Source organism: Rutilus rutilus (genome assembly GCF_951802725.1).
Source record: "Rutilus rutilus genome assembly, chromosome: 10".
Lineage (NCBI taxonomy): Eukaryota > Metazoa > Chordata > Actinopteri > Cypriniformes > Leuciscidae > Rutilus > Rutilus rutilus.
Window position 1 is genome coordinate 7,725,027 of NC_140215.1, and position 21,055 is coordinate 7,746,081.

At 36.8% G+C, this 21,055-nt stretch overlaps 1 protein-coding gene across 1 annotated transcript in view; it reads left to right on the forward strand.

Moving 5' to 3' along the window:
• Positions 1 to 21,055, forward strand: part of ttn.2 (titin, tandem duplicate 2) — a 167,306-nt gene that overhangs the window by 42,414 nt on the left and 103,837 nt on the right. Inside the window, exons 44-95 of the mRNA XM_084421002.1 lie at positions 246 to 524; positions 658 to 1,221; positions 1,522 to 1,803; positions 1,892 to 2,170; positions 2,265 to 2,546; positions 2,695 to 2,973; positions 3,068 to 3,355; positions 3,461 to 3,739; positions 3,848 to 4,129; positions 4,231 to 4,509; positions 4,617 to 4,895; positions 5,086 to 5,364; positions 5,483 to 5,770; positions 5,897 to 6,175; positions 6,271 to 6,552; positions 6,667 to 6,948; positions 7,035 to 7,313; positions 7,397 to 7,675; positions 7,764 to 8,051; positions 8,162 to 8,440; positions 8,700 to 8,981; positions 9,365 to 9,643; positions 9,731 to 10,012; positions 10,110 to 10,388; positions 10,493 to 10,780; positions 10,886 to 11,164; positions 11,263 to 11,541; positions 11,642 to 11,920; positions 12,023 to 12,310; positions 12,431 to 12,718; positions 12,996 to 13,286; positions 13,550 to 13,837; positions 14,312 to 14,431; positions 14,517 to 14,790; positions 15,094 to 15,277; positions 15,593 to 15,676; positions 15,859 to 16,126; positions 16,224 to 16,259; positions 16,747 to 16,956; positions 17,043 to 17,120; positions 17,219 to 17,245; positions 17,368 to 17,421; positions 17,520 to 17,570; positions 17,820 to 17,870; positions 18,210 to 18,281; positions 18,519 to 18,578; positions 18,769 to 18,840; positions 19,274 to 19,450; positions 19,620 to 19,730; positions 19,982 to 20,092; positions 20,357 to 20,467; positions 20,767 to 20,871. Coding sequence (XP_084277128.1) covers positions 246 to 524; positions 658 to 1,221; positions 1,522 to 1,803; positions 1,892 to 2,170; positions 2,265 to 2,546; positions 2,695 to 2,973; positions 3,068 to 3,355; positions 3,461 to 3,739; positions 3,848 to 4,129; positions 4,231 to 4,509; positions 4,617 to 4,895; positions 5,086 to 5,364; positions 5,483 to 5,770; positions 5,897 to 6,175; positions 6,271 to 6,552; positions 6,667 to 6,948; positions 7,035 to 7,313; positions 7,397 to 7,675; positions 7,764 to 8,051; positions 8,162 to 8,440; positions 8,700 to 8,981; positions 9,365 to 9,643; positions 9,731 to 10,012; positions 10,110 to 10,388; positions 10,493 to 10,780; positions 10,886 to 11,164; positions 11,263 to 11,541; positions 11,642 to 11,920; positions 12,023 to 12,310; positions 12,431 to 12,718; positions 12,996 to 13,286; positions 13,550 to 13,837; positions 14,312 to 14,431; positions 14,517 to 14,790; positions 15,094 to 15,277; positions 15,593 to 15,676; positions 15,859 to 16,126; positions 16,224 to 16,259; positions 16,747 to 16,956; positions 17,043 to 17,120; positions 17,219 to 17,245; positions 17,368 to 17,421; positions 17,520 to 17,570; positions 17,820 to 17,870; positions 18,210 to 18,281; positions 18,519 to 18,578; positions 18,769 to 18,840; positions 19,274 to 19,450; positions 19,620 to 19,730; positions 19,982 to 20,092; positions 20,357 to 20,467; positions 20,767 to 20,871 — 11,565 coding nt within the window. The remainder of the gene's footprint in view (positions 1 to 245; positions 525 to 657; positions 1,222 to 1,521; positions 1,804 to 1,891; positions 2,171 to 2,264; positions 2,547 to 2,694; positions 2,974 to 3,067; positions 3,356 to 3,460; positions 3,740 to 3,847; positions 4,130 to 4,230; positions 4,510 to 4,616; positions 4,896 to 5,085; positions 5,365 to 5,482; positions 5,771 to 5,896; positions 6,176 to 6,270; positions 6,553 to 6,666; positions 6,949 to 7,034; positions 7,314 to 7,396; positions 7,676 to 7,763; positions 8,052 to 8,161; positions 8,441 to 8,699; positions 8,982 to 9,364; positions 9,644 to 9,730; positions 10,013 to 10,109; positions 10,389 to 10,492; positions 10,781 to 10,885; positions 11,165 to 11,262; positions 11,542 to 11,641; positions 11,921 to 12,022; positions 12,311 to 12,430; positions 12,719 to 12,995; positions 13,287 to 13,549; positions 13,838 to 14,311; positions 14,432 to 14,516; positions 14,791 to 15,093; positions 15,278 to 15,592; positions 15,677 to 15,858; positions 16,127 to 16,223; positions 16,260 to 16,746; positions 16,957 to 17,042; positions 17,121 to 17,218; positions 17,246 to 17,367; positions 17,422 to 17,519; positions 17,571 to 17,819; positions 17,871 to 18,209; positions 18,282 to 18,518; positions 18,579 to 18,768; positions 18,841 to 19,273; positions 19,451 to 19,619; positions 19,731 to 19,981; positions 20,093 to 20,356; positions 20,468 to 20,766; positions 20,872 to 21,055) is intronic.

Consider the following 21,055-nt stretch of genomic DNA (forward strand, 5'->3'; position numbering starts at 1 on the left):
CAGTAACCACAGAAATTGGCACTTTTTGAAAATACCATATCTATAAATATTATAGATGCTAGAATGTACCTAAATGGTTATATTTAACCTATTGAACTTTTTTAGTAAATGTTTTTGTAAAACATTTCAGGTGTTTGGAAGTGCCAATCAGTGGTTTCTGCTTTTCATTCTTACACTTATTACTTGTTAGCGGACATGTTAAATATAATGTATTAATTTGCTTTTTATCTGTGTGCACAATTTAGTGCCACCTGTTTTTAGGCAGAAAATTCAAAATCTGGAGGTCAATGTTGGCAGTCCTGCAAAGTTCGAATGCGAAATTGAGGAGGCTCCAGGTGTGACCTTCAAGTGGTTCAAGTCTGGTTCTGAGCTCAGACATACTGACAAATGCAGAATTATCAGCCTTCATCACACCTCATCCCTGGAGATCTTTAGCCCATCAGTTGCTGACAGTGGAGAATTTACATGCAAAGCGTCAAACCGCCATGGAAGTGACAGCTGCTCTGCTAAACTAAGTGTGACAGGTAAGACAAATATAACTTTCTTATTGTCCATTGGTTGTCTTGAAATATTTAACTCTGGAGCTGACATGCTTTGTGTTTGATACTTTGTTGGCAAAGTTGTTTATGTCTTCTTATTGATATCTTCTTTTTGTAGAGATTTTCCCACCAGAGTTTGTATCAAAGCCTAATTCGATGACTTTATTTGTGGACAAGCAAGCACAATTTCAGTGTGTTATTTCTGGTTCTGACCCAATGAATGTTGTCTGGCATAAAGACAATATTGCCATTTCAAATGATGATCACTGCAAGGCATCCTCTGACAAGAACAAGTATTTTCTTGAAATCTTGAATCTACAACAAAGTGATCAGGGAACATACCTTTGCAAAGCTTCAAACAGTGTCGGTACAGCTACATGCTGCTCTGAACTGAGGGTTGTAGACAAACCCAACTTTGTGAAGAGCTTTGAGTCAATCACTATTGCTGTGGGAAACCCACTACGTCTTGAATGTCACGTAGATGAAGACATTGGTGTTTCTATCATCTGGATGAGAGATGGCAAGAAACTCCATACCACAATGGACTGTAAACTAGCTTTTGAAGAAAAAATAGCCTGTCTTGAAATTCAAAAGGCCAAACTCAAAGATACAGGTACATATACCTGTACTGCTGCCAATGATGCAGGCAGCACCAGTTGCTCTTCTAGTGTGACAGTGCAAGGTAAGACTTTCAGATTAATGCCCTTGGTAAATGCAGTATTTGAAACAAATCTGCATGACTGGGTATTAATTTCTGCCAGTGTGAGCAGATTAGTGTATTTGCATTGCTTAGATGGATGTCACAAAGCTTAAGCATCAGTTGATGCTGCTCTTCTTTGCCATATTAAGTATTACAGCTTATTTTCATGGTGCTGCTTCACATGTCTCTTATATTTACCTGTTGAAGTTGTCTTTTCTTAACTTGTCTTTTTCTTTCAAACAAATCAAAAATCTTTTTCCCCCATTGCATTTTAATCCGTAGAACCTCCAGTCTTTGTTAAAAGGCTAGAGCCTAAGATCTTATGGAAACAAGGAATGTCATCACGTCTGTTGTGCACTGTCAAAGGATCGCCTGAACTCCATGTGACTTGGTTTTTGAATGACAAACCGCTTAGTTCCTCTGAAAAACAAAAAATCACATTTAAGGCCGGCCAAGCCATTCTTGAGATTATTGAATTGTCTGAGTCTGACAGTGGAAATTACACTTGTGAAGTGATGAATGAGGCTGGCTGTGAAAGCTGCAGCTCTCAAGTAACTGTAAAAGGTAATACTCAAGATTCTTACCTTCTGATTAATGCTCATTATATTGAGTTATAATATAATATAACTCTTATTGCTTTTATTGTTCTTAGAACCTCCTGCATTTAAAAAGGAGTTGCAAATGGTGGAGGTAGTCAAAGGGTGCACAGCTCAGCTTGAATGTGAAGTTAGAGGCACTGGTCCATTTGAGGTGACCTGGTTTAAGAACAAAAACCCAGTTTCCTCTGACAAGAAGTACAGTATTGTTTCAAAGGACTCAATTGCATATTTGGAAATCAAATCTTTTGAAAGTGCAGATGTTGGAGATTATCAGTGCTGTATTTCCAATGACGTTGGTAAAATATCTACAAAAGCAGTGGCCAAATTGAAAGGTTGGTACAATCAATTTCAATGGCCTAAAAAAAATGCTTTGTTGTTGTTAATGTTTTATTTAATGTGAAAATTAATCTGCCTTTTTTTATGCAGACCCACCATCCTTTGTAAAGAAGGTTGAGAACACCACTGCAGTTTTAGGCAGTGCTGTGAAACTGCAAGGAGCTCTTAAGGGTTCTGCTCCTATCACAGTTCAGTGGTTTAAAGACTCAGAGTTAGTCAGAGATGATGATCCTAATATTACCACAAGTTTTGAAAACAGCATCACTATTTTGGCAATAGCAAATGTGGCCATTAACCATGGGGGTAAATATACTTGTCAAGCTGAAAATGAGGCCGGAAAACAAAAATGTGATGCCACTGTTTCAGTTCAAGGTTAGAATTAAACCATAAACATATCACTATTTAGCATTATATTATTTTGTAGTATTTTCTTCTTCCTCCTCTTCTTCTTCTTCTTTTTCTTATTATTAATTGATTGGTTGATTGGTTTATTAATAGATTTATTTCATTTTTGTTAAAGAACCAGCTAGATTTGTTGAGAAACCTCCATCCATCAGTGTAACAGCAGGTGACTCTGCAACTCTTGAGTGCAAAGTTTCAGGAAGTCCAGTTCTCAAAGTAAAATGGTTCAGAGATGGAAAAGAGATGACAGGAAGTCGAAAATACAAAATCTCCTTCAAAGACAATGTGGCAGTCTTGAAAATCCTCTCGGCAGAGCGGGGAGATAGCTGTGAATATAAAATTGAAGTTTCTAATCTGGTTGGAAAAGAGCAGTGTTCTTGTTCAGTCATTGTTCTTGGTTAGTGGTATTCTTCCTAAATTATCTTTCAGTTGGTTGTTTGTGTGTATGTGTGTGTTTTTTTTAACTATATTGTTTTACTTCTTTTGAGCAGATAAAATAATACCTCCAACATTCACAAAAACACTTAAAAAGGTAGATGGTAATGTTGGGGGTAGTATTCAAATGGAATGCAAAGTGTCAGGATCCCAGCCTATAATAATATCTTGGTTCAAAGAGGGAAAGGACATTACAACTGGAACAAAATATAAAACTGAAATGCAGGAAAGTACTGCCACACTGAAAATAACAGATTTAGAGACATCAGATGCTGGGGTTTTCACCTGCCATGCAACTAATGCTGCAGGACACAGTGAAACAAGTGGAACTGTTTCTGTTAAAGGTTAGAATAATAGATCCCATTTTATAATTTTTGTATTTGTTTGCTGTCAACTTGAAATGTGGTTGTTAAAAATCTCTTTTCCCCACCCTTTCAAATTAACTTTAGAACCCCCAGTCTTCTCTTTGAAACCTCAAAGCCAAGATGTTATACCAGGAACTGCAGTTGTCCTAAAAGCTGGGTTCACTGGGACTGCGCCTTTTATTATTAAGTGGTTCAGAGAAGACAAAGAAATGTTAACTGGAGGAACTTGTTTCATCAAGAAAGAAGCCAACTCAAGTTCACTGGAGCTGCACTCTGTGAAGCCACATCAGTCTGCAAAATACACTTGCCAAGTTTCTAACGATGCTGGAAGAGTCTCATGCACAGCCACCTTATTTGTGAAAGGTGCCTTTTCTTACTCTTGATTATAATTTTAGATTTTTGTTTTTGTTTTTTTACAGAATGACTCTTTAGTTATTTAATTCATCTTAATGTGTCATTTTCTTTTTATAGAACCTCCAAAATTTGTGATGAAGCTTGAATTGACTAAACTAGTATTGAATGGGAGTCTTGCAACTTTGGAATGTAAAGTGACTGGCAGCCCAGAGATCAATATTAGATGGTATAAGAATGAGACTGAATTTAGCTCAAATGATAAATACCAAATGGCCTTCACCGACTCAGTTGCTACACTAAAGATCTCCAATTGCTGTGTTGAAGACAGTGGAGATTATATCTGCCAAGCATCAAGTGAAGCTGGCAGTGATAGATGCAGTTGCTTGGTTACAGTCAAAGGTTTGTTTGAAGTTAATCATCTTACTTTTCAAGGATGTTTAAGTCATTTCCTGTTGGTTAAAACAGTTCTCAATTAGCCAATTGGTGCTTTCTTATCTCAGAACCTCCCGAATTTGTGAAACCTTTTGAATCCAAAGACCTTGTTAAAGGCACAGATGTTGTGTTGGAAGGAACTGTGTCAGGCTCAGCTCCCTGTGAGATTTCCTGTTTCAAAGACTCAATGCAGATCCGAAATGATAGAAGACACATAATAAGCCTGACAAAGGATGTAGCAGCTCTTCAGATTTTGAAATTTGAACCTGGGGATGTCGGCAAATATCAGTGCACTGTAGCAAATGAAGTTGGACAAACCTCTTGTGATTTTCATATTACGATGAAAGGTTAGTAAGTCCAGGGAATTCTTGGAATATTTTTTTTCTTTCTGTGAAAGTAAAAAGCTTGTGAACATTGTCCTAACATCATCTTGCATTTGATAATCTTCAATTAGAGCCACCAGCATTTGTGATGAAGATGGAAAATACAAATGTCCTCCTCGGTGGTGAGGTTTCCTTGCAGTGTGTTTTGAAAGGGTCATTGCCTATGACCATCTCTTGGACGAAAGATGACCATGAGATCAAGGAATCTGAGCATGTTCAGATATCTTTTGAGAACCGGACTGCAGTGGTACACATTTCTAGTGTGCAGTTAAAACTTGGTGGAAAGTACACTTGCCATGCTCAGAATGAAGCTGGTAGTCAGAAATGTACAGCAGTACTGGCAGTAAAAGGTGTGTTTTAATTGTTTAAGACTATAAACAATATTTATAGAATTTCTTGTTTCAATGTTTTTACATTGTTCTTATCAATTTAAATGTGTAATCATGTTTTTCTTCAGCTTTATTTTTCAGTTATGTATCATAGCTCTTTTTGATTTAGAGCTATTTTCATGTATTTATACATATTTTATTGTAATTACAGAGCCTGCAAACATCACAGAGCAAGCCAAGTCTGTCAGTGTTACAGTAGGTGATCCTGCCACTCTAGAGTGCAGGTACTCTGGTTCTAAAGTTCTTAAAGCAAAATGGCTAAAGGATGGCAAAGAGCTGACATCAGGGAAAAAATACAAAGTACAGAGCACAGATACAAGCTCCATGTTAAAAATTCTTTCTTCTGATAAGAGTGATGCTGGAGAATATATATTTGAGATTTCAAATGATGCTAGAAGCAGCAGTTGTGAGGCAGTTGTAACTGTTTTAGGTTAGTATGTTAAAAAAAAAATATGGAAGTTATTATTGGAAGTTTTAGATCAATACTTAGATCAACATTTCAGATCAATTTTAGATTAAAACTGTTTATTTTCTATTCACTTTAACAGATCAAATAATCAAGCCTTCCTTCACAAGAAAATTGAAGGAAATGGAGAGTATAAAAGGATCTTTTACACAGTTGGAGTGTCTGGTCTCTGGATCTCTTCCCATAACTGTTACGTGGTTCAAGGAAAATAAGGAGATAGAGACAGATGAGAAGCACAAATGCATGTTCTTTGAGAATGCGGCATCTTTGGAAATCAGTCGTCTTGATAGTTCAGACAGTGGAAATTACACTTGTATCGCTAAAAACCAAGCAGGCACTGTTCAGTGTTCTGGCATGCTGAAAATTAAAGGTTTGCAATTACCCTTGGCTTTTATGAGTGACGATTTGATTTGTTAGTTTCAGTAAATTTATTATGCTTTTTAGTAAAATGTATCTTCCTTTAATCTGTAATCTTAAATCTCCCTCTTGCAAGCAGAACCTCCATCAATAATTGAGAAGCCTGAATCACAAGACGTTATACCAGGATCCAAAGTGCAGTTTAATGTTCTTGTGTCTGGAACGCCTCCAATGACCATTAAATGGTTTAAGGATAAGAAAGAAGTTTCATCAGGAATTGACTGTTCAGTTCAGAAAAATGACACTTCCAGCTCACTTGAGCTCTTTTTTGCAAAGCCTTCAGACTCTGGAGACTATGTCTGTGAAATAAGTAATGATGTTGGATCAGATACTTGCCAAGCGATGCTCTTCGTTAAAGGTTTTCACTAAAATTACTTTTAAAAAAAATGTAATTGAACCTTTGTTAAATGCTTAAAATAAGTACTTGATTTAATTTAATTTCATTTTTTTCAGAACCCCCCAAATTTACCCGCAAACCTGAAAAAATAACAGTGGTAAAACCAGGCCAATTGGTAGTTTTTGAATGCCATATTACAGGCACTCCAGAGATAGACACCTACTGGTTCAGAGATGGTAATGAAATAAGTCCAAGCGACAAGCATAAAATTACTTTTGTTGATTTTCTCGCACGGCTTGAGATAAGTAGCAGTGATATCAAAGACAGTGGAGTGTACTACTGTGAAGCCCGGAATGAGGCGGGCAGTGAGAGCTGTAGTATGGAACTAAGAGTGAAAGGTTAGTATATAGTGCACTTCATAGGCATTTCAGTGTTTTATTATGGTTCTTTTAAAATGTCTATAGCCAGAGCATAGAACTGTTTTATACCAAGTTTTTTTTTTCATTTTTCAGAGCCACCAGTTCTTGTCAAGCCATTGAGTCCTCTTGAGGTTGTGAATGGCTCAAATGCATATTTTGAATGTCAGGTAAAAGGCACAGCTCCTTTTGAGGTGACTTGGCAAAAAGATTTAAAGGATATAAAATCAAGCCTTAAACATGTAGTTTTGCAGAAGAATGGCTCTATAATGACTCTTGATGTACAGAAATGTGATGCTTTAGATGTTGGAGAATATCAGTGCATTGTAGCAAATGAAATTGGGAGTTGTTCAAGTCAGACTACACTCAGCATAAAAGGTTAGCTTTGAGTTTGTTTGATATCAATTTTATATATTATTTTATCTCTCTTGACCTTGTTTAACATATTTTGCACTTCCTATCAGAGCCTCCATCGTTTGTGGAGAGGATTGAGAATGTTGTCACAGTTCTTGGAAAAAAGGTTGAGTTTAAATGTGTTGTAAGAGGATCACCTCCTCTATCCATACAATGGCAGAAAGATGAAAACTGGATTTTGGAGGATCCTGCAATTGAGAGGGCATTTGTGAACAATATTGCCACTCTGAGAATCCCTGTGTGTGAGTCAATCCACAGTGGAAAATACACCTGTCAGGCTGTGAATGAGGCGGGGCAAGAGAAGTGTTTTGCCACACTTGTAGTGCAAGGTTGGTTATTTTTGCAAGTGCTTTTTGTAGCTGTCCATCCTAAAGATTTGCCATTATAAATATAATTGTTATGTTATCCCCAGAGCCACCTCAGATAATTGAAAAGCCAGATGTGATTAATGTCACTACTGGAGATCCAGTAAGCTTCGAGTGCAAAGTTATGGGTTCTCCTGAGCTGAAAGTCAAATGGAGTAAAGATGGCAAGGAAGTGATGCCTTCAAGACAGCACAGCCTTAGCTTCATCAATAATGTCAGCCAACTTAAAATTCAATCTGTCCAATTAGAAGACAAAGGAACTTATGTGTTTGAGGTCTCCAACCACATCAGTGCCTGCCAGTGCAAAGTGACTTTAAATGTGCTAGGTTAGTGTTCCTTCATGATTAATGGAATAACTAGTATTAGTTGACTTGTAGTGATATTTATGATATTTACTTTCTTTGTTTTTATCAGAGCAAATAATACCCCCATCCTTCATCAAACCTTTGATGGAGATGGAGGAAATTCTGAGCACAAATGTTCAAATCGGATGTAAAATATCAGGCTCACTCCCCATAACTGTGGAGTGGGTGAAGGACGGAACTAAACTGTCAGGAAGAACCAAACATAAACTTCTTCAGCATGACAACAGGGTGTCTTTGGAAATTGAGTGTTTAGAGAAAACTGACACTGGAATGTACACTTGTAAAATAACAAACAAAGCGGGAAGTTGTGAATGCAGTGGTACACTGAGAGTGAAAGGTCAGATGGCTTTTTTAGTATTTAGTAGTATATTTCATTACCCTAAGATCTCTGATGGCTGCCGGTTTCTTAACAGATGTATTTGTCTTTCTTTCCCATCAATTATTTAGAGCCACCAAGCTTTGTGCTGGTTCCAGAATCACAGGCTGTCATACCAAATACCACTGTTCGCTTTAAGAGTACATTTAAGGGAACACCTCCCTTCACAGTGAAATGGTTCAAGGATGACACTGAGCTGATTTGTGGACCTTCCTGTTTTACTGGCCTGGAGGGCCTCTCAAGCTTCCTAGATCTTTTTGTGGTTGGAATATCACACAGTGGAACTTACTCTTGTCAAATAAGCAATGATGCTGGTACCGCTAAATGCACCACAACCTTGTTGGTTAAAGGTTGGACATCTTTTCAAGTACCCTTATCAACACTCTTCATTATCATTCTTTTTTTAATGCTTCACCATTTGTATTTTCTTGTATTGCTTACATAAACTGTCTGTCTGCCTTTCACCATCATCTTACTTCATTACTGTTCATCATGACGCTTTACTCCCTTTCAGCCATCATCTGCCATCTTCTTAAAACCATCTTCAGTGCTCCATTTTATATATTACATTATTCATTATGATAACATGTTGTAATTTTGGTTTTACAGAACCTCCAGAGTTTGTACAGAAACTGCCAGCTGCAAAAGTCATAAAGATGGGAGAGCCACTCCAGCTTGAATGCAAAGTTACTGGCACAGCTCCACTGAAAATAAGCTGGTACAAAAATGATGCCATACTCAGTGATGGTGGCAACTTGAAAATGACTTTCGATAACTCTGTGGCAGTCCTTGAAATTTTCAAGTCCAGCTTTGTGGACAATGGAGTCTACACTTGTGAAGTCCAGAATGATGCTGGAACTAAGAGTTGCAGTACCACACTCACCGTGAAAGGTTAGACGGTGGATGGATCTTTCACTCACTAGTTTAATGCTTATGCGTTTATTAGCATGAGCATTAACTGACATGGGCTATATATTTCAGATGTGTTATTTTAGGATAATTTTATGTGTTTTATTTTACATGTTAATATTTTGGTTTATTTGAGTTTTTATTAATTTCTAGTTAGTAATTTGTGTACTTCAACTTAGTTTGCTAAGGCAACATATACATTTTTGTTTACTTGTAAATTTTTCATGTAATATTAATATTTGATATTATTTCAGCTTTATTAATCGTTTTAGTTCTAGTTAATGGTAATAGATATTATCGATTTAATTAACCTTTTATTTATTTTAATATGCATAAGCATAATAATTTTAATTACTTTCTTGTAGAACCACCAACTTTCCACAAAGTCCCAACACCAGTTGAGGGGCTGAAAGGCAAAGATGGCAGTCTTAACTGTGAGCTGAAAGGCTCAGCTCCTTTTGAGATAACCTGGTTTAAAGATCAAAAACAGTTAAAAGAGAGTAGGAAGTATAAATTTGTGTCTGAGGGATGCTCTGCAACTCTCCACATCCTTGGAATGGAAGTATCAGATGCAGGAGAATATGAGTGCAAAGCATCAAATATTGTTGGAAGTGATTCCTGCCAGTGCACTGTAAAGTTAAGAGGTCAGTAAGATACGAGTTTAAAGTAGTAAATACTTGTTTTACACTTTAGTTTTCTGACTCTCTGATTACCATCTTCCTGACATTCAGAACCACCAGCATTTGTGAAGAAATTATCCAATATGACAGCCATGTCTGGTGAAGAGGTGATTTTGTTGGCAACAGTCAAAGGTTCGCAGCCTATGACTGTGTCTTGGGTTCAGGATAAAGACCACATTCTCAGAGATGGTGACAACAGGAAAATTACATTTGAGAATAATCAGGTCACTCTTAAGATATTTAAAGCTGAATCTACCACTGCTGGAAAATATACATGTCAGCTCAAAAATGATGCTGGAGTAGCTGAATGCACAGCGAAATTAACAGTCCTAGGTTTGTAAGAATAATATTTTTCCCTCTCAAGTACATTTAATCTTTTAAAATTAATTGAATTGTGAAAATTATCTTAATGACGCTTCTAAATTTCTAGAACCTGCAGCAATTGTGGATAAGACAGAGTCAATCAGTGTAACCGCTGGTGAAACCGCAGCCTTAGAATGTACTGTATCTGGAACTCCAGAACTTAAGCCAAAATGGTTCAAGAATGGTGTGGAGCTGTCTTCAGGTAGAAAATACAAAATCACCTTCTCAAAAATGATCTCCAGTCTTAAGCTATTGTCAACAGAGAAAAGTGATACTGGAGAATACACATTCGAGATCAAGAATGAAGTTGGCAGTGATAGCTGCAAAATGGACCTAACTGTTTTGGGTCAGTAATGTTAAAAATTCTTGTATTTAATATTTGTTACAGTCTTAGAATTGCATGTGATTTCTTATGCAGCCAAAAGTTGAGTGTTGTTTTTGGTCAAACAGACAAAATCGTCCCTCCTTCGTTCTCACGAAGACTGAAGGACACACAGAATATTGTTGGAAAATCTATTGAAATGGACTGTAAAGCTTCAGGGTCTGCACCTCTCACTATCTCTTGGTACCATGATGAAGAGGAGATTAAAAGTGGGCCGAACTATGAGATTACATTTGCTGAGAATACCTGCACATTGAAAGTGCCAACTCTGAAACTTTCAGACTCTGGCACATATAAATGTAAAGCAGTAAACAGTGCAGGAACTGCAGAGACATCTGCTTCCTTAATAGTTAAAGGTTAGTGTTTGACTGTAGAATAATTTATAATAACTGATAAATGTAAATGTAAATCTATTGGTTAAACCACATTTCACAACCTTTTCCATGTCATATTTGCTACAGAACCCCCCTCTTTTGTGACCACACCTCAACCGGTGGAAACCCTCCCAGGCACAAATGTCACCTTTACAGCAACCGTTCAAGGAAGTACCCCAATGAAACTGAAATGGTTTAGAGGCAGTGAGGAAGTAGTGTCTGGGAGAAGCTGTGAGATTGCTTTAAGAGGAGATACAGCAATTCTAAAGCTCTACAACATTGATAAATCTCATGCTGGCGAGTACACTTGCCAGATCATAAATGATGCTGGGATTGAAAACTGTCCTGTGAACCTTTTTGTTAAAGGTTTGTTTTAATTTAGTTAATATATGAGTAACAATTTCCTGTATAAATGTTATAGCAGAACTTTGTGTTTCACATATATATATGTCATTTTTATTCAGAGGCTGCATGCTTTGTCAAGAAGCTAAAGAACCTCTCTGTTGAAATGGGCAAGTCACTGATACTTGAATGCACATATGCGGGAAGCCCAAAGATTCTTGTGAAATGGCATAAAGATGAACAGGAAATTTACTCCTCTTACAAGTACAACATTACGACCACTGAGAACTCCTGCATCCTGGAGTGTCTAAACAGTGATAAAGAGGCTGCTGGAAAATACACTTGTGAGGTTTCTAATGATGCTGGACACGACACTTGTGAAGCAGCAGTGTCCATTTTAGGTTTGTTTCTGGGTAGATGTGCTCAATATAAGCTACTGTGAGACAATATAAAAATGTGCATGCTTGTCTTTATGGAATATATATGTTTTGTCACTTTTAGAACCACCTTTCTTTATTGAGAGTTTGGAGCCTATGGAAGTCACTGCAGGTGATGCAGTTTGTCTGAAATGCCAGATTGGTGGCACTCCTGAAATTAAAGTGTCATGGTTCAAGGCAGATGGCAAAGTGCGCTCTTCTCCAACCTGCAAGATGGAGTTCTTCAAAGGCACTGCCTGCCTGAAACTAGCTAAAGTTGCCAAATCTGACATTGGTGAATACACATGTAAGGCAGAAAACAGCATAGGATCTGCCTCTTGCAGCTGCCACGTAACTGTACAAGGTGATGCAAATTTCTTTCTAAAGCTCTGAATCTGTCTCTTAAGGATTCACCTGCACTGTGTAACCACTATCAATGTATTTTGCTTAATGTTTTGCTTTCCAGATGTGAAAACACCACCTTCTTTTCCTAAAAAGATTACTAGCATTACACAAATTGAAGGGCAGCCTGTCCAGTTTGAGTGTCGTGTTGCAGGATCCTCTCCTATGGAGGTCTCTTGGCTCAAAGATGGTGAAGCTCTTAGGAGCAATTCAGAATACACAATGTCTTTTGATGATAACTCTGCTATCCTAAAGATAGCCAAGGGTGAAATGAGACATTCTGGTGAATACACCTGTGTTGCTACTAATAGTGTTGGAACTGCTTCTTGTAGAGCCAAGCTCACGCTTCAAGGTTTGCTTATCTCTTTCATATTGTTCTCTGATTAAATGAGTTTCATGTGTTGTGAAACGCACTGAAATGGATGTTAACATGTCTATACAATTGTACTGTTGTCTCTATTTAACTCCACAGAGCCAAGATATCCACCTGTGTTTGATAAAAAGCTCATACCCGTGGATGTGACAGTGGGAGATACTGTCGAACTGGAATGCCACATGACGGGATCATTGCCTATAAAAGTTACTTGGTCCAAGGATCACAAGGACATCCGTACAGGGGGCAATTATAAGATATCATGTGTGGATGACACCCCTCATTTAACAATTTTGAAGGCTGATAAAGCAGACTCAGGTCGTTATTCTTGCCATGCTAGTAATGATATTGGGAAGGACTCTTGTTCCACAGAGGTTTCTGTGAAAGGTATTTGGTCACTGCTTTTCGGTGTGACTATGTCTTCATTGTCTTTATTGTCTTAGGTTTGACCTTGTGGTGCTTTATTTCTTTTACTTTTGTGTCTTCCATTCTTCATGCTTTTGCCTTTGTAATGTTTTTCTTTGCTTACAATATGGCAACAGGTGGCACTGTTGAGCATCTTTCACAAATTCTTTAGTTTTGGTATATGCATTTAGATAGAAGTACCACTTTTGTCTATCATATATGTCCTGTCTAACAACACCTCTATTTATTGTTCCTATAGAACGCAAAATTCCACCTAGTTTTACCAAAAAGCCTTCAGCAACTATTGAGGACACTGAGGGCAAAATGGTGAAGATTGAGGGTCGTGTTGCTGGATCACAGCCACTGACTGTCAACTGGTATAAAGATGGAAGAGAAATCTTCTCCTCTGACTTTTATGATGTAACCTTCAAGAGCAGCCTGGCTGTCCTGTGCATCAAAAAATCTCAACTGTCAGATAGTGGCACATATATGTGCAAAGTCTCCAATGAAGCTGGCACTGCCTCTTATGAAGTGTCAATTCAGATTACAGGTATACTGCTGGTTTCTACATCAAGTTCTTCTTATTTCCATTGTCTTGTTATAAATGTGCTATTCCTTACATAAAATACTGTGACAGTGCCGTGGTACAATGATGGTATCAGAAGGTAATTCCATGGTACTAAATTTAATTATTCTTGGAAGTACCTTGGTAAATACTATTGTAGTCCCATAGTACTTTCTTGTAAAATATGTATGTAATACATAAAATGTGAAATGTCCCTTTTATAAATGACTTTTTTTTTCTGAATACAGAGCAAAAGGTACCACCAAGCTTTGACTTGCCTCTTAAACCAGTGACTGTGACTGAGGGTGAGACACTTACCCTCAGCTGCCATGTACGTGGATCTCCTCCTCTAAAGATTCAGTGGATGAAGGACAGACAGGATCTTTCATCATCTGCAAACACTAAGATCACATTTGTTGATGGCACTGCCACATTGCAGATGGTTTGTGTATCTAAGACAGATACTGGAGATTATCTCTGCAAAGCAACCAATGAGGCTGGTAGTGAGTTCTGCAAGTCTAAAGTCACTATCAAAGGTATTTTCTTCTGCGTGTAAGAAAAATAATGCTTTTATCATTCTTGGTAATTCTTTCTTTTTTGGCTGCTTTTATATGCCTTAGATTTTTTTCTTTTATTTGCTTAATCCTAACCTTTCCATTATGTTGGCTATTTGCCAATATTAGAATATTCAAGTAATTAATAATCTTTAATTAATCTATTTCTGTCTTCTGTTTTTTGTTTTGTTTTTTTGTTTCTTGACCTGGCAACAGATTACTTTTGTCAGGCTAAGTATATGCTTGTTGCTTACAAACAGGTCTCAGTGATTGTTTTGGCAAAATCCGCTTCTTTGCAAATGTTTCATTGCCATTCTTATTCTTCCTGCAGCTGTGCTTTTTGAAGAAGTTCAACAGATGAGCTTGAGTTTTTGTTGTCCGAAATGATTTAAGCCTGGTTCTTGAATATCTTTAGCTAAAAAATGTATGTATCTCACTGCAAAATTCCTTTAAAAGTTTCAGAGAAGCCTGGAGCACCTGCCCCGGCACAGGCGACACCTTCACCACCACAAGCAGTTAAAAAGTTGGACAACTTGTTCTTTATTGAGGTGCCAAAGAGTGTCCATATCATTGAGAGTAAGTGGTGCTCCTTTTCCTTTTCATGGGTGGACTGTATTGAAATGTAGAAGAAAGTGTTATTGAAACTTTTATGTTTTTACAGAAGGTACAGCTACCTTCATTGCTAAAGTTGGTGGCGACCCCATTCCCAATGTGAAATGGATGAAGGGCAAATGGAGGCAGATGACTCATGGTGGTCGCATCAGTATTGAACAAAAGGGCCAAGAGGCCAAGATGGAGATTAAAGAGGTGACCAAATCTGACACTGGCCAGTACAGATGTGTTGCTTCAAACAAACATGGAGAAATTGAGTGCAGCACAGACTTGAATGTTGATGAGAAGAAAGAGACATCTTTAGAAGTGGTCAAACTCAAGAAGTAAGTGTGTGTCAAATTGCAAACCATCTCCAAGGACCCCTCTCCACCAAAATTAGTTAGACATTTTAATTTAAAATAAATTAATAAAAGGCTAAATGTGTAATAAATACATAGGTTGCTAATACAGCTGCACCATTTGTGCCTACTTGATTTTAAGTTGATTTTTTTTAATGATGCAACTGTGCCATGAACCAGTAGGGGTCACGTCCCCCAACTTTGTGAAACACTGCTTTTATATGATAACTAGTAAACTATACAAGATTGCCTAAAGGTTTTTTTTTTTTTTTTTTTTTTTTTTTACAGGACTCCATCAAAGCAGAAAAGCCCTAAAGAGGACAAGGATATTGACATTGTTGAGTTGCTTAGAAATGTTGATCCCAAGGAGTATGAGAAATACGCTCGCATGTATGGCATCACAGACTACCGGGGCCTCCTTCAAGCTATTGAGTTTCTGAAGAAGGAAAAAGAACAAGAAAGTGGAAGACCAGTAAGATTGATAAGACCAAGCACATTGTTTCTGTATCAATTTATGATACATTACCTAATTATCTCCTTGGCACATTTTAGTGTCTTTCCAAACATAGTGCACTGCAACCTTAACCTTTGTTATCAAAAATTTCAATTGATTCATGATAATACTCATTTTAATTGATACGTCTTAATAGTTTAACTTAAATTTACTATCTCAAAGAATATGTTCAAGGAAGGCATTTAGTGACACCTTTCAGGAACTCAACTTTCAAGCCAGGAATGAAAGTAAATTAAATTAATTGTTTCACTGCTTGGATTTATTATATTACAGGAAGTGGAAAGTGGTGCAAGAGAGTCTGAGGAAGATTTGGCTAAACTTGTTGCTGATTTGCAAAAGAGGATGGAACAAACAGAGGTTTGAAATCTAATTTTATCATTTGTATTAAATAAGTTCTTTCAGACAGCAAAAATGCTTGAATATCATTGTATTATATAACAGACTTTTTTCACAACCAGCTCTTACAATGTTGGCTACTAGAGTATTGCCTAGAATTTCCATTTATAGAGTGTTAATGTGTTATTTTGTTTTCTATGCAGCCTGTCACTGTGGTACATGATATCACAGACCAGACAACTGCTGTTAAGAAGGAAGCTGTGTTTGAATGTGAGATCAAGATTAACTACCCCGAAATCACACTGTCCTGGTACAAAGGAACCCAAAAACTTGACGGTGGTGACAAGTATGACATCAAAATTGTGGGTGATCGTCACATCTTAAAGATCAAGGATTGCCAGACTAGAGATGAAGGCAATTATCGTATTGTGTGTGGCCCACATATCTCCAGTGCCAAACTGACAGTGCTGGGTATGTAGCAACATAATTTCCTTTTAGTGAATGCAAAACGTTATAACTATATTTTATACTGTATGTTTTTACAATATTGACCCTTATTTTTTTGCAGAGGCTGAAGTGGAACAGCGAATGCAGGATGTGGCTGGTAAGGAAGGCCAGACTTGTACATTAACATGCCAGTTCTCTGAGCCTAATGTAAAAACCCAGTGGTTTAAAAATGGGAAGCTTTTAGAGCCTCATGGCAGATATACATTTGCTGTGGCCAATTACACTCAGAAGCTCTCAATCAAAGATGTTAGACCTGAAGACCAAGGAGAATATACCTGCAAATATAAAAATCTTGAAACGACTGCAAATCTTTGGATTGAAGGTTTGTATAGATTCACTGAACTGTCAGACTTATGATTACTGTAAATTATGTCATCTACTAACCTCTTCTTTCATCATCTGACTACTTCTTCTTCACCTCTTATGGAAAAAGAACTCTTCTTATTTTAAATGCCAGGGATATTTTGTCTTCACATTTTCCTGGCTTTCTTTAAAAGCAAATCTTAACAGACTGTATTAGAAAAAAAAAAAGGTTCCACATCAGATTCAGTCCTAATCATCCACCTTGCGTTATCTTTTTCTAGCCAAGCAAATACATTTCACCAAACGCATCCAGAACATTGTGGTGCGAGAACATCAATCCGCCACTTTTGAGTGTGAGGTGTCTTTCGACAATGCTATTGTAACATGGTATAAGAACACTTGGGAGCTTAAAGAGAGCCCCAAATATACCTTTCAAAGTGAAGGGCGACGGCACTTCATGATCATCCGCAATGTTACCTCTGCTGATGAAGGTTTGTGGAGTTCCAGTGTGGGACCATTATTCGTTTTAATAATATTAAAAAAGAAGGCCCATTTAACCAAATCAATAATCCTTTAGGCGTGTACTCGGTCATTGTCAGATTGGAGCCCAGGGGTGAGGCTAAAAGTACAGCTGAACTTTACCTGTCAGGCAAAGGTCGGTACAGCTGTCGTGCTCCAGCATTTACTTAACTAACAATCTCTAGAATATCAAGGCTCCTTACATTTTTTTCTATATATTTTTTTTCTCCTCAGAAATTGAAATAGAAAGTGTACCTTATGGTAAGTATGTGACACTTTGTCAAGTTTTTTTTTAACACCTACAGTGCACATTGACAGATTATTTCACATAGTCCATTAATTTTTATAAGTAAATTTAAGAATGTTAAATGACACTCACACAGACATCCCGGACACATCAATAAAAGTGCCTGAGGCATCTGCATTAACCATTGAAGGTAAGGTTGGGATTTTATAAAAAGTACTTCTAAAAATAAATAAATCCTTATCCTTAAAATAAGAGACAGTTACTCACACACTTATTATTTTCAAAAAGCTGAATCTTCCACGGAATATTACCATTATGAAGAAAAAATGGAAACGCAAGGTAAAACTGCATTATTATAAGAATTAAACTAACTTTTTCACATCATCCTTTTCATATAGTACCATTCACTAAAATTGACAAAAATCAATTAACCATTCATCTGTTCAACATCAACAAAAAATTCAAAAGAATAACATGATTGTGTGAGTTTTTTCGATTTTCCAACGTCTTGCGTGAAATAACCAAATAACGTCAATATTTGAAGTATTCTTCTTTTGACACGTGTAACAACATTTTACTATTCACCAGAGTATGTGACCTGGACAGAGGAGAGTGTTGTAGAGGAAATATCAGTCACAGGTATTACTGAGAGCTTTTGGGTCAACAAATATAATTCACCATGTTGTTCTAACCCTTTTTCTTCTTTTGTGTGCTCACATATTGTTATATCTGTGTCGTATTTCTGACATTCATATAATGTTTTTATCTCCCTTTGTCTTCACCATGCCTTCACAATGTCTCATTAAGTTGTATTTTATGTGTTGTTTGTAGTGTGTCGTCATACAATCATATGTAACTTTACCAACTTAAATCTTTTTAAACAGATTTATTTTAAGATTTTGTGTTGTCATATTTTAATTTTTCATGTTATTATTGTAATTATTCCGATTATCCTAAGGACTTTCTTTGTCTCATCAGGCCCAAGGGTCCCGATCGAAGAGGCTGTCAGTAGAAAAACTTTGGGAATGAGAGAGGTGGCTCCAACAACAGGTACTGAAAGAGAAAACAGCTCACTGCTTTACTACTTGTTGGCAAACATGCTTGCATTATCTTCACATTTTTCATGTTTATGGGTGTGTTTGTAAATTTGTGTTGACTTTCACATCCTTAGTTATGTTGTGTCATCAATGTTATGTGCTGTCAATGTTTTTGATATGCATGATCACTCTCAAAGCTGAAGCTACTGGTCTTGATATTATAGAGTAATTGTTCTTAATATTCTCAAAGAATTCGAGGAACCTGATTCATCTAAACCAGTGGAGCTAAAAACTGAAGTACCTGTGAAAGGTATGCAAATATCTGTCTAATGTTCTCCAGTGTTTTAATCATTTTATGTTTGTTTAAAGAGCACTTTATAAATGTTCTTCTAATTCTGTCTGTGATGTCAATATTCTGTTGTAGTGTAATTGTTTTTTGTTTGTGTTTTTGTCTAATTGAATATTCTTACACCATTTGTAATACTTTTTTGTCCAAAAAGCCAAAAAGCCTGTGGAAGAAATAGTTACTGCAGTTACAGTTCCAGAGCCAATTGAACGGCCCACTGCAAAAGGTATGCAAAGAACACATGCCGTTATTTCCTGTTCTGTGTCATATTACTTGGTTATTAATGTGTGCATATACACCTCTTAAGCTGATAAAGTCCTTTTTTACGCCCTCTTGTGAATGTAGACATTTTGCTTCAATGTCTGTTTATAAATGTTAATGCATAAACATTTTGTGAACAAATTGACAAAATCATATATGATTCTCTTAATTCTTTCCTTGTTTTATGTCTGGTGTCTTTATTGATGTCAAGTCTTCTTGTTCTTTTCTTATTGCATGCAAACAGCAAATCTTGTGTCTGTCCATTTTTAGTTATCTTGTTGTCTTTTTCTCTGTTTGATGTAATGATTTTAACTGCTTCACACTGCTGTTTTCATTCATATCTCAACTCTTTTGAAACACTACAAATGTACTAATACCAAAATATGTGTTATATGAAGAAGTGTCACAGCCAGCAGCACCTGTAGCTCCTGTGGCTCCTGCACCTAAACCTAAAGAGCCTAAAACTGCACCAGTAGCTGAGCCCAAACTAGAACCAAAATCCAAGATTGAACTTAAGCCTGAGCCTGAGGCTAAGCCTTCTCCTGTGAAGAAGCCTGAGTCACCTCCAGCTAAAGGTACTGTTAATTGCTTATGCTTCGTGTTGTTTGTTCATGTTGTTGTCTACAAGATTTTTATATACCGTCTTTGTTGTTGCAATTGTCCAGTTTCCATTAGGAAGTGCATTGAATGCGACACTGTGTTGTTTGACGTGCTTGTAAACAAATCATTGCATGTTCTTTAAAGTTCTTGTGGAGGAAAAGAAACCAAAACCACCAATTCAAGAGCCACTAAAGAAAGTGCCAACTAAACCTGAGGAAGTCATTGCAGTTCCAATTGAAAAACCTATAAAGAAAGGTATTGAGTCACTTTTTTTTCTTTTGTGTGTGTGTTCTTAATTTACTAGCCACACTCTTATGAAGAACACATGACGTACAGTGGCTTTTGTTTGTCAATGTCTTTGTCCTGCGATTAATGTTGTTTTTTGGTACACGCTTATTATTGTAAGCTGTATATTGCTTCTTGTCTGTTTTTTTTGTGACATTGTATGTTCTTTGACATGCTTATGAAAATAAACCTTTAAACAATATAATGCATGTTCTTTAAAGTTCTTGTGGAGGAAAAGAAACCAAAACTACCAATTCAAGAACCACTAAAGAAACTGCCAGCTAAACCTGATGAAGCCATTGCGGTTTTAATTGAAGAACCTCCAAAGAAAGGTATTGACTCACTTTGTTTTCTTTTGTATGTGTGTCCTTTATTAACTATCCACATTCTTATGAGGAACACATACTTACAGTGGCTTTTGTTTATGCCAGTATCTTTGTCCTGCAATATTATTGTTTTCCGATGTACACTTATTTTTACTGTTAATTGCTTCTTGTCCAGCTTCCATTAGGAAGCATGTTATATGTGAGACTGTGAGTGCTTTGATGTGCTTATGAAAACAAATCTTTAAACAATACAATGCATGTCCTTTAAAGTTCTTGTGGAGGAAAAGAAACCAAAACCTCCAATTCAAGAACCACTAAAGAAATTGCCAGCTAAACCTGATGAAGCCATTGCCGTTTTAATTGAAGAACCTCCAAAGAAAGGTATATACTTACTTTTTGTATGTAGGGCTATTTCTTTATTAACTTGCCACACTCTTATGAGGAACACATAAGACTGTGGCTTTTGTTTGTCATTGTCTTTGTCCTGCAATATTATTTGGTTTAACTTATTATGGCATATCGTTCATTTCTAATGCTTTATGTTGTGTGAGTTTTCATATACATGTCTTTATTGTTGCAATTGTCCTGCTTCCATTAGGAAGCATATTTTTTGTGACACAGTTTTTTTATGTGTGCCTATGAAATTAATCTTAAAACAATACAATGCATGTTCTTTAAAGTTCTTGTTGAAGAAAAGAAACCAAAACCAACTATTCAAGAACCACCAAAGAAAGTGCCAGCTAAACCTGACCAAGCCATTGCAGCAGAAGAACCTCCAAAGAAAGGTATAGAGATATAGGTTTTGTATGTAGGGATATTTTCTGTTGGATTTGTATTTCTTTATTAACTAGCCACACTCTTATGACGGACACTGGGTTTTATATCATTGTCTTTGTCCTGCAATATTATTGGAGTTTGGTGTATTCTTATTTGCAGCCTCTACCATATCTTTTACACCTTATGTCTTAT